Genomic DNA, 13,031 nt, shown 5'->3' with positions numbered 1-13,031 from the left:
TTTCACTTGTTGAGGTCAAAAAAAAATTTTTTTTTTTTAACATTTATTTATTTTTGAGAGAGACCATGTGAGTGGGGGTGGGCGGGCAGAAGGAGAGAGAGAATCCCCAAGCAGACTCCCCACTTAGTACAGAGCCTGACACCGGGCTCAGTTTCAGGACTCTTGAGATTAAAACCTGAGCTGAAATCAAGAGTCAGATGCTTAACTGACTGAGCCACCCAGGCGCCGCACAATGCTTATCTTGAGTTTATTTTGGATCCATTTGGGGGAAAATTCAAGAGAATTTAGTGCTGCACAAACCATGAGCATCTGGTTATGTGAGATAATCCATGAGCCACTCAAAGTTTTCCCCAAAGGAATGTACCACTCTGTTTGGATATATTTATTGCATTTTCGAGATTTGTGTCTTACTTATGTGGCTATGAAGTCCTTGAGAAAGAGCTTCCTGCATTTTTTTTCTTCAGCTCTCCACCCAATATCCAGGTAAGTGCCTGTAACAGAGACACTCAGCCAATATTTAATTCATGGGGCATTGTAGCCTTTCTTTAGATTAATGCTGTATAGAGGAAGGGATCTCCTACTTCTTGTGTTTGAATTTGTTACCTCCTGGCCCAGACTTCTGTCCACATTTACACAACCAGCTAATGAGAAACTAACTTCTGTTCTACAAAATAACTGCTGTTTTGTTAGTTAACAGACAATATGCCTAGCTATAGCGATATTGGGCACCATGGAAAAGATGCGGAAGGCATAACTAGGGATTGTAGGTGGGCTGAAAATCTAGCGGTGGTGAGTTATGACAACAGGAGACTTGTAGCTACTTAGGGTTAAGATCAGAGACTTCCCCCAAATCCCCAGATTTCCAACATGGTGTTTCTTCCCAAAGTGGCATGTGGAGCAAGTGGCAGGAATTGTTCTTGGAACAGTTTTCTCCTAATGCGGCTTCCATTTTCTCTGGTAATCTCTCCTCTCTAAGACCCTCTTTCCTCCCAGCTACTCCACTCTTAAGAGACAGGATCTGTACATATGTTTCCAGTGGCTTCGCTAAGGAACATTGTGGTAATGTTGTGGTAACAACTATAGGTGGTCTGTTCATATGTCATAGCCTTCAGTGGGGAATTGTCTGTCTGAAGTACACAGGGTCTTCTGTGTCTGTCTTTTGTCTCTCTGTGTCAGGATGTCATAGCCCCCTCTCTAGAATGTTTCAATAAATGTGGCTCATTATGCAAATCAGGGCTATTTTATGAATCCATTTAAGGAGAGTCATGCCCTCTTCTTTTTAGCTTTGTCATGAAACTTCAACAATTGAAGGATAGAATTGAGATTAATGATGGGCATGAATAATTGATATTTCATGTTTATATCTTAATCTGATTTTATTTACTCTTGGTAGGCTAGATTGCCTATAGGATTTTATGGAAAACATGTTGGAAATGGAGTTTCTAGCTTTTGTTGATTACCCGTAAAATGGTTCCATTACAGAAAACTCTCATCGTGGTCTTTTTTTCGTGTTTATGTTTGTTCATACTAAAATGGTTAATCTCTCTCTCTGTAACATAGAACCACATGTAATTTTCTAGATCAATTTCCTTAATCAACTTTTAATGATATATGCACATCCTTCAAGGATAACAGTTGCATATTAATTAATCTAATGATAAATTTGACTTGTGTATTAACCCTGGCTAAGAAAATTAACACCTAAATTTGTTTTTCAGGCGGTAACAGAGAAGAATTTTGAAACAAAGGATTTTCGAGCTTCTCTAGAAAATGGTGTTCTGTTGTGTGAGTAAGTATTTAAAGTAGTTAAAAAATAATTCAAAAGCAAAAGTGTGTATGTGTGTTCTGAGTTGTCTTCACTCCCCCCTCCATGGCCATCATAGTCACCGATCTGTTTTCTTGGTAACAAGTGAGATTTGATCTCTGCAAATTGATACCCCTACAGTACCAGACAGTAGGAAGGGGTTATCAGTCTCTGCATCTAAAGATAGCATTGGTGAAATATATATTATTTTAAATTAGTAAACAAGAAAGATTCTGTTATTGCTTGATGGGCCAGTAGGGGTGGGTGGTTGAGGAGGAAGCCTTATTACCTCCCACCAGCTCCTACTCTGAATCTTCTAACACACGGAATTGCCCGGATTAGAAATTAATATAAAACTTTCCCTTCGTCAGTAAATAGTGACGCTTATAAAACAAATTTAGGCAGTAACAAATTTTTCTTTTAAGCTTTAAGTGGAGTCGTTACACCATCAATTTGAGTCAATGGCCTATGGGCCATTCATTCAATTAAGATATTATTGAAAATAATATCTCAGGGCTTGGTTATCATAAGTAAACTAGGCTGGTGGCATGAGTGATATGGTATGAAGCCTACATTGTCTAGTCCCACTGTTTTGTCCCCCAGGGGAGGCAAAGTGTAGTTAGCCAGGTATGTGACCTTTGGGTGATGGGGAGGCTGGCCTGTGGGATGTAAAGATGAAATCCCAGGTGAGGGTGTAGGTTGCAGAAGTGAGCAAATAAATTATAAGAATGTTCATGAGTAGGCACCCACAATTTTGAAAGGGCTTAAGTGCTCTAATTTAGACACTTATCACATAGGTATTTATGGAATCTGTCCACAAGTAAGCGTTGGGAGTATATGTGCTTGTATTTAGATGATTTTGATTATCCTTTTAAAGGAAGGTTGTTTCAGCAAAGATGTGGAGTCAAAGGGCTTAGGTTTGATTCTTTGCCCCATTACTTTTGGACATTTGAGCAACTGACTTAGCATCTGACCCTTATTTTCTCAACCCTGAAGTGGAGATCAGCATATCTGGTCTGCCTAACTCACCGGGTTGCAAAATTCCATTTTATATATATATGTGTGTGCGTGTGTGTGTATACACACACACACGCACACACATATATATAGTCTTTGCATAAATGTAAGTTGTTGCTGGAAAGATGGCCATGTAGATAACAACCTCTATCTCACTAGATCTATTGGTTGATATTCAAACTTTTTTGTCTTAGAGCAAGGTTAGTAAATGGAACCATATGAATTACTGATATTCAACCCTCCGTGACCTACAGAAAAATCAGTCTCATGTGGTTTTACCTAGTACATAGCAGAACAGGCATCTGAAGAAGGGCCTCAAGTAAAATTTAAGAGGTGTTTCTTGTCCTCTTCTGATGTATATTTAGAAGTGCCATTGCCAAATATCTTTAAACTAATTCTAGTAGACCATGTGGACAGTCTAACTGGTCAATGTTAGGAAGTCACTTTTTATTAATTTGAAAACTATGGGATTTAAATGTGTTCTAATGTGTTCAGAAGATGGAGGGGGGAATGATGGGTAGAAAGATGCATGTGATCTCAGAGCTATGAGTATGGACTATGTAGATGTTTGCAGTGAAATAACTTTCTCCTATGTAAGCTTCACAAGTCAGGATAAGTCTTAGCTAGGAAGTGTGCCTGTGAAGCGCTGAGTTGTTGGTAGACATGTGAGAGCATAGAGCCCAAACAGGAGATCTTTTCAGAGAAGTCACTTTGTGGGTACATACTGCCAATGATGAGCTACCACTTAAATCATTTTTAAGGACCCCTTTTTTGAGTCTTTGCCTCCATAACAAGATCATTAAACATATTTGTGTGACTACTTAGTTTTTTGTTTTTTTAAATGCAATTTTTGCACCAGCCTGGTCTCTGAATGACTTGAGGTGATTTGTAAAAACCAAACCCAGTCAGAGAGGAAACGCTTATTGTTACCAGGGAAGATGTTCAGAATTGAGGAAAAACTATTTTGATCACAAGCAATACTGTTAGATGAAGTACATAAGTTCTACCTTCTCAGCTAAGATTTGGACGCCTGTTGAGAGAGATATTGGTTAAAAAAAAAAGTCACTTTAATTGACCACTTCCTAAAGCTCATTCATTCTTAGATTGTTTCCTAGCTTGAATAATACCAGTGGGGGGTTTTGTGCATTATCAGATTAAGTCTAATCAATATGTTTGGTATCCAGTATTCTTTAAATGAATGTTTTCCCAAAGTAGCGTAAGTAAGTATTAAGCTGTGGTAATTGGCAATTGTAGTTTATTGAGAGGCATCAAAGCCCTCCGTGATGTTTGTATTAAAAGAAAAAATTCTTCTCTTAATTGTGAATCACACTGTGTACAGTCACTGGTCAATAAAGCATTTTTTTTTTTTTAAAGATTCTACCTGTTTATTTGACAGAGAGAGAGAGAGATCACAGCAGGCAGGCAGAGAGAGAGGGGGAAGCAGGCTCCCTGGCGAGCAGAGAGCCCGAAGCGGGGCTCGATCCCAGGACTCTGACAGGACCTGAGCCGAAGGCAGAGGCTTAACCCTCTGAGCCACCCAGGTGCCCCATGGTTAATAAAGCATATTAATAAAAGTTATAATGTTGAGGGAAAAAAACCTAGGTAACTCTGTTCTCTATAAATCTGTAGTGAAGAAAGCCTAGCTGGGTGGCCTGTGAGCAATGAATCAGGCGTCACCGTTTGGTCCCCTTCCTCCGCCTGAGTTTTAATGCCCCCAAGGAAAGCACAATCCGCCCTTCAGCGTCTGGTAGTACGTCCTGACTCCTAAATTCATGGTAGATATAGTAGACCGTCTGTCTTTGAGAATATTTTACCCATAAGAGGTCTCAAGTTTTAGCTGAAGTATGATTAGGATATTTTAAAACTCTGAATTCATTTTCTTACAGGAAAAAGCTGACTTCTGCTTGGTTCATGGCCAGGGAAATGGATTCTTGTGAAATACAGAGTCTGCTATTGCCTGTTAACAATCTCTAGGCATCCTGGTTCATTATCATCATTAAAGAGTTTTCCTATTATTTTATCTAATTTCAGCAGAGCCGTAGTTTATCCTTTATGAGCTGCCTCTCCGAAATATCTGTCAAGAGTTAGAGGAAGGGAGCTTATTATAGCTTCCACCCAGCTGGCAGAGTTCTGACATTTCAGATAGTCTAAATTGGGTATAAACTCCACACTGAGGTTTTAGACAAGATACATACCCGTGCAACGAGGATAATGGGCCCTAATTTGCTTTTAATCTGACTGACTATTGAAGTTAGTATCTTCTGTTAATCATTTTAGTATCATTTAGTTTGATTGACTGTGAGATCTAATTGAGTTGAGGGCTAAAGATTACTCCGCTGGCTGAAGTCTGTTACAGTAATTCTTTTACTGTATACCTTAGGTAATCTTTCTTGGCTTTCCTAAACAGTAAAGATGGGAACAACATCTAATTTGTTTTTTTTTTTTTTTCCAATTAGTGAACGGATTGACAAGAGTCTATATAAGGTGACTTCAGCCCCTTGTTAATCATTGATAGTATTCATTAATCAGTCCCCTGTCCCCTGTCTACAGCGTTTGTTAGTGTTCGTGAGGGCCTCACTATGTACTTTTTTAAAAAAACGAGATTAGCTGTACTACCTAAATATCCAAGCCTCTCTCACTCTGTGGTTCTAGCAGATTTCTCTTCTCTAAACTTATTTAGTTGAGGCATATCTATCTAGCTAGTGATAGGAGTTAGTAATTTCAGTTACTCATCTTATGATAGCAATCTTAGAAATACTAAAACGAAAACATTCTTTATTCACCTTATGAAGTAAGAAGATACATTTGAAGATTAAATGTATTGGGTGTGTCTCTGAGTAGTCAGTCTATACTACCCATCCCTGGAATGTTGCCAGTCTTTGCTCTATCCCATGACAGCCAGCCATGCCGCAGAAGTTTGCACGTGAGCCACGTCTCAGAAGTTTCTCTCTTTGAACTTGGCCCAAATTACTGAGAAAATTCTTCTCACACTGTTACTTCTTCGCCATGGCTCACAGCTTGGAAAGAGTGAATCAAGAGTGAATCATCTGTTTGGTTTGAGAAATCCTGTTTTAATTTATTATGCCAGTGACCACTACACGGTCCACATGAACAAAACATGTTTGGTTAAAGTTGCACTCAATAGAAGGAGAAAAGTTACTAAAAAGAATTCCTGTTAATTTTCTATGGGATCCTCAGGTGAGTTTTTTAAGACATGGGACAAAGTAAAGAACTTTGTTATTTCTCAATCATGCAAGAGATACCAGTCTTGTTAGAGTTGGAGACTTTGACACATTGAATGGCAGTGATACCAGTGGGCCCTTGGGCTTTTTTGCTTATTTCCATGTGAAGCCCAGAGAGCTGCCTTCTTCTTCTTCTTCTTCTTCTTTTTTTTAAGATTTTATTTATTTATTTGTCACAGAGAGAGAGAGAGAGAGTACGTGTGTGAACACAAGCAGGGGGAGTAGCAGGCAGAGAGAGAAGCAGGCTCCCCACTAAACAGGAGCCTGATGCAGGACTTAATCCCAGGACCCTGGGATTATGACCTGAGCTGAAGGCAGATGCTTAAGCCACTGAACCACTCAGGTGTCCCCCAGAGGGCCTTCTTTAATGAAGACATTTTTCTTAGAGTTCTTTCTGATTTAGAATTTCCTGAGGAGGGCACTTGTTCCCATACGTCTGTCTAGCACATCAACATTATCCATTGCTCCCATCCACATTGTAGCCACTTGCGGTATAAGTAACAAAAGTGATATTTCTGGGGTGCCTGGGTGGCTCAGTCTGTTGAGCATTCTACTTTTGGTTTCGGCTCAGGTCATGATCTCATGGTTGTTGGGCACCAGGCTCAGCAGAGTCTGTCTGGGATTCTCTCCCTCCCTCTCTGTCCCTCCCCCTACTCTTACCCGTGCTTCCTCTTTCTCTCTCTCTCAAATAAATAAATAAATAAAGTTGATCAGCAAGAAGTTATTACTGAAGTCTGTTTCTGTGTAATGAAGGGGTTCAGGTAGGTACATGGAAAACATTGTGTTGGCTGTGAAAGTCTGGTGATTCTAGTCAGTGTCTTGAGAAGTAAGTTAAATAAAGGAATATTGTAAAAAGAACAAATACATAATGGTATCACATTGGTTAAAAGTAGAGTAATTGCCTTATATGAGAGATTTAATCTCTAGAATTTTTTATATACTAACAGTCAACTGTCAGAAAATTAGATGAGATCCAAGGGATTAAAAGCCATAGTGACAAGGTTTAAAACACTGCTTTCTTTAGAGAAATGTGTGAGACTTTTATTTTGTTCGTCAAAAATGTAATGGTAAGCTATAAAATTTAAGAAATGAAGTTACATGCTATATTTCTAATAGGGTAATAGAGGTCAATTAATTTACAATTTTAATCCAATACTCATATTAAATCTAGACAGGCTTCTCTTTATAAGTATTATTTTAACATTCATATGGAAGAATAAGTAGGTTAGAATAGAAAAAATTCTAAAAATAAGAATTTCTATGAGATGAGCTTGTTCCATATTAGAACACATGACAAACATGACAAAGTACAGTAATTAAAAATTATGGACTGCTTTATTAATGTACATATAAATATAGGAATAATGTCCAAAATACATTCTTAGGTGTAGGAGTTTGTAATAAAGGAGATATGAAAACATACAGAAGAGAGAAATCACTCAGTTCATTGTATTGGGATAAATAATTGGCTAAGAATGAATTTATAGGCCCACCAAATAGCCTAGGTTAAGATAATATAAAGCTAAAAAAAATAAAATTGAAAAGTTAAAATCTGTGGAGGCAGTTTAAAATTCTAAGCTTTGAAGGAGAAGGAAAAAAAGAAAAAGATTTAAATCTATACATAAACAGATATTCTGACAACATTTTGAGAAAAATACATTAAACAAAATGACTTGAACATTATCTAGTTTCAAATAAACTTCTGAGAAACATATTTGAAAACCTCAGGAGACAAATGAGCAAAGGATATGACCAAAGACTTCGCAAATAAAGAAATACTACTGGAAATAAGCAGTAAAATCTTCACCTTCCTTTGTAAGAAATAATTATGAGAAATCCAGATACTATTTTTTAATTGAAGGTGGTAAATAATTTGATATGTTACCACATGATCACATATAATGGCAAAATGGTATAGACTCAAAATGACCAATTGAATATAAGCTGGTAAAGCTCTGTAAAACAGTGTGACAATACCCATCATGTAATTGTATGCAAGTTAATTAATTAATATAAACATATTAACTTACCATTAACATTATAGGACTTTTCCTAATAATCTTCCCTTTTGGAAATCTATTTTTAAAAAAAGGCTATTAAATGGGGAAATATGTATAAAGCTTCTTCACCGTGGAAAATATAAAAAACAACTTAAGTATCTCTAATGTGATAAAATGGGTGGGATCTTGTACATCCCCGGAGAGCGGCGCTTAGGGAGGCGGCCGCTCTGTGCAAGAGCGTGCAGTGCAGGGCGCAGGCGCAAAGGGACCGCGCGGCGGGTCTAGCCCACCGCAAGGCGGGCACAGGAATGCTGCCCGCTGGTGCAAAAGTAAATGGATTCGCATTGCCAGATTCCTTCCCAGACAAGGAGCAAGAGCTTGACGCTGATGATTTTATTTCTAGAAACAGTGTATAGGAAACTGTAAGGAGCAGGGATGACGATACGCATACAGACCCGCCTCGGAAGCCTTTTCACAGTGGTGGGAAATTGGAGTGCAACCAAGTCCACCTATAAGAGAACAACATATCACTCTCTTTTGCATGAAGGGGTGGAGAGAACTGTAGAGATGTTACTTAATAGTAAACAGCAAGGCAGGACAGCAGATGCTAAAGGTGTTTTGCTGCTGATGTGGTATTGGGAAATGTCCTGAGGCATCTGCCTTCAGACCTCTCAGACTTTGCTTGCTCGTTTCAGGATGCTTCGGGCCTAACAGTGAGGCTAAATAAGAGGGTCCTAGCATCATAAAACCATAATTATCAGGTGTATTGATCGTGACTTGTTGCTCTTGCACGCTTTCCCATCTTAGCGCTTATTATTAACTATTTGTGTTCTGTTCTAATTCAGCACGATTCAAAATAACCAGAGGAATTCTAGAAATTCAGCTTAGATCAATGTTCATGTTACTACCAGTATTTGAAAATATTAAGGTGAATATAAATGTTTATATTGTATCCTTTTAAACTTAAAAAAAAAAAAACCCAACCATTTTTAGGAAGGGGGTAGGGGCAGAGGGAGAGGGAAAGTGAGCCTGGTAAGCAGGCTCCACACCCAGCACAGAGTGGGATGGGGCTCCATCTCACGACCCTGAGATCATGACCTGAGCCGAAATCAAGAGTTGGATGGATGCCTGACTCAGCCACCCAGGCGCCCCAAACTTTAAAATTTTAGATTATATATACTTTTTACTTTACTCAAGGAACTGTGATCACTAACTACTCAGAGTGGTTTTTGTTTTAGAGATATTGTAACCTAGGCGTTTAAATGGAGATAATTAATGAAAAATCTTAGTAAGAATTTCCTTAAGATAACTTGTCCGAATTAACATATCTGATAGAGAGTTTATTCTCTTGGTCAACACTTGCCTATTAGGAGAGATGACATCAAGGTTTGACTTAACAGAAAACCTAACAGAGGGGAGATGTCCTTGTTGGGAACAGCTAAAAGTGATTTCTCACATTTGAGTGAGACAAAAGTTAACGTTTTTCTAAATTAATTTCTATAAAGAAGTTAGAGGTTTTGAATCACAGAAAAATTTCTGTATTACAAGTCAGATGGCGAGGTTTTGAAAATAATTTGAGGCACACAATCAATACCAGATACACTACTAAGTGCTAGGAGATGTTTGGAATGAGGGAATTTCCTTGTACTTCGCAGTGTCACTGTGTGATTCGTGCAGTGTTCCGTCTTTAGTAAGCATTCAAATGTTTATGGACAGTTTCATCTAGAAGAAAACCAGGCAGATAAAGATGTGCTAAATAACAGATAAAACCAAAGTCATTGTTCTTTAATGTGTAAGGAAATATAAATTGTCTTCATCATATCTTTAACGAATGTGATTACCAATAGGAAAATTTGACTAACGTGAGGATATGTATTTAGAAAACGTAGTCAGCAGAAAGATAATAGAAATATGTATGTGTGACTGACTGACCAAATTATTCAGAGATTAGAAAGTTCACTCTCCGTGTACTGATGTGCTCTTTGAAGCACAGGTCTCCAGGACATTTGGAAAAGATCTTTGGAAATAGGGAATTGAAAGGTGTCCCTGCTGAAGAGTTTTCCGATAAAGGGGAAAAGAAGTGTGGTGTTTGGAACTAGTTTCTGGAGACTAAGCACCAAACTCTAATGCTCATTGACACCATTTATAACTGAGCTAGTTGTTACACTGAACTTCATGTACAGTTTTCTTGGAGTGTCACCTCTGAGTTATATTTAAAGTGAGGACACATTCACTGGTGACAAGGTTTTGGAACAGAGAGAGCCTTCTAGCATGTTATGTAACTCAGCTCCGTTGGAGGAAGTGGGCAGGAGGTTTTGGAGAGAAGAAGAAAAGGAAGCAGACAAGAATGCAGGAATGAGCTGAAGGAGAGGGTTTGCAGGCTTTTGCCCGTGTGGTCTACCACAGGGAGAGCAAATGACTAGGTGTTTTCCGTTCTGGTTTTAATCTTACCAAAAGAGCAAACCTCTGATGTGCTAACAAAGCACATAACTAGGTTTATGCCATGGCCTGAGGGAAGGCTTGGAGGAATCAAAGTATAATTATACATAGGATTAGAAGAATGGTGGGTTTGCAGGCAGATAAAATTGTCCCTTCACTGCCTCCACTTCCTTGTGCACAGAGGCTTCTGGAAGGTTATCATGTTATATGATTCTTGAATAGAACCAGTGACCTCAAGTGAGTGTTCCCTTTACGAATTCCACATGTGTAATTGAAGAACCCTTATTATGCAAAGAAGTTCTATTTATAAAAGAGAGTAATATCTCCCTTGTGTCGCACTTGTGTTTTATTCGGCGTAAGACTGTGCCTCTATTTTTTTTTTTTAAAGATATCCTTAAATTTCACAGAAGCTTAAATTTTATGAAATCATTCTCTTCTCTAGAAGAAATACCCTAAAAAGTTTTCCTTCAATTGTATGTGAAGATAATTATTCATGACTCGTAATTTGATTGGATGTTCAGTATTTGCCAAAACCATATGGCACTTTCTCCCCACTCTAGTGCTTAGACCTGCTACCATTTAAACATTTGACAAAGTAAAACAACATTTTCCTCTAGTGACACAACTTTTACAGCGTAGTTTTGTGTGTTATGCAAGGGGTTGTTTTTGCCTTGTGGTTATTTCTGTTTGTACATGGACTAGGAGGCTCCAGAGTCGAGAAGGAAGCCAATCCACTGTGTGTATGATGCTTCTAGGTAGTAGCTGTGGAACGTTTTGATGAAGGATGAGTCGAGTCATTTTTGGGGAAACATCACTTATCTGTGCTGGTTCTTTTACTTCCTTCAATCCCTTTCTTTTGCTGACTCGATTGAGTGTACGCTGTGTTATTATTCATTCCAGAAAGTATGTGTGTGTTTTTTTTTTTAATGCTCTTGGTATTACCATTACTGTAATAGAAAAATGATAAGTGAAGTAAGCAGGTAAATTGAGAGATCTGGCTAAAGTCATCAGTGACTCAAATGGGTGGAGGAGGAATTTATCACATTCTTCCTCCCGTAAAGACAACCGATGCCACACTTTCCTCACATTTGATAAGTTGGCCCAGCTCATTTTAGTCTCCAACTTTTTATGTCATTGAAAGATTACATTTTTTAAAAACATTTTATTTATTTATTTGAGAGAGTGAGAGCCAGAGAAAAAGAGTTCGTGCGAGAGCAGGGGGGCGGGGCAGAGGGAGAGGGAGAAGCAGGCTCCCCAAAGAGTAGGGAGCCTGGGATCATGACCTGAGCCAAAGGCAGGCACTTAACCCGCTTACCGCTTAACACCCTCCAGGCACCCTGGAAGATTACATTTTAAGATCCAGGTTACTGTAGGAAAGTCACTGCCAAGCTAGTGGTCAACAACTCCATGAATTACTTGATTTATACTATGCTAGAATAATGTTGCTATTAAGTAATGTTCCAGTTATTAGTGTTTCTAATTAGTGCTTCTAATTATTTAGAAGCATTGCATATGTGGTAAATAGGGAACGACTAGAATTAATTTGCAACTGTCATTTTTTAGAAACTGCTCAAATTTTTAGCTATTAAGGGAGAAAGGCTTCCTTCTCACATGGCTTTCAGTGCACAAATAAGAAATTAGGAATCAGAGAGTAATAGTTCTAGGAAATGCTTGATTGAGGGGGCAATTTTATTATTTATGTTAAGTTGTCTAAAGATCTTTGTGTGAAAAACCTATGAAAACAGAAAAAACATCTTTTGTTCACCAGGCTAAATCTTTGTAAGCCTTCATTTTGTAATTTTGAAATCCTGCTGAACAACATTCTGAAGGCTATTAAATTGAGACTTTTGTCTTCTTTATTTTTAGCACATTCAAGTGTGTATATAAATCTCTGGAATGTTGAAGGAGTGACATTCCACAAGTGTCAGATTTTTTTTTTTTTTTCTGTTGCCCATTGTGAAGAGGAGACCAGTAAATTAAAAATGTTTGGTTCTCTCTCCTATATTTGCTTTCTTTTTGGAGCTCTGTCTACAGAATAAAGAATTGCTTTTTGTAGCTAGTTTACTGAATAGGAAAATCACTGTTTTAAATTACTGTTTTCTGACAGGGACTAATAATTAATTAACCAAGCTAGCATTAGTAGAAAAGCATTACTATAGTATTAAATGTCTCCAAGGCTTAGCAATGTTTCAGTGAACAGCAACAAAAAACACAGAGTTCACAATAACTAGATTTAGAGCCAAGAATGGTACTCTAAGGTACAGTCTTCAAAGGTGGCTTCTTTTCTCATGTTCTGGAATGTAGGAACTTAAGATATCTTTGCAGATCCATCAGCAACTTAAATGTGTTCAGTGCCCCTTTGGGGGAGTTTTGGTACATTTAATTTTTAGGCAGTCATTCTGTTAGGGTAACAAAGTGATCAGTTACGTATTTGTATGAGTTACCAGTAGGAACTAGCGGGCTGTTGGGATGAGTTCTACTGCATCCTATCTGGCAAATTACATTTGTCTTTTGTACCCACGGATAGAT

The 13,031-nt window shown here is 38.1% G+C and overlaps 1 protein-coding gene across 11 annotated transcripts in view; it reads left to right on the top strand.

Annotated features, from left to right (window-relative positions):
- LMO7 (LIM domain 7) overlaps positions 1 to 13,031 on the top strand; it is a 204,021-nt gene that overhangs the window by 74,427 nt on the left and 116,563 nt on the right. For all 11 annotated transcript variants that reach the window (XM_032314733.1, XM_032314738.1, XM_032314739.1 and 8 more), the window contains one exon: positions 1,719 to 1,789. In XM_032314733.1, the coding sequence (XP_032170624.1) occupies positions 1,719 to 1,789 (71 nt within the window). The remainder of the gene's footprint in view (positions 1 to 1,718; positions 1,790 to 13,031) is intronic.

This window comes from Mustela erminea, chromosome 15 (assembly GCF_009829155.1).
Source record: "Mustela erminea isolate mMusErm1 chromosome 15, mMusErm1.Pri, whole genome shotgun sequence".
In the NCBI taxonomy this organism is placed as follows: Eukaryota; Metazoa; Chordata; class Mammalia; order Carnivora; family Mustelidae; genus Mustela; species Mustela erminea.
This window is presented reverse-complemented; position numbering and strand designations above follow the sequence as displayed.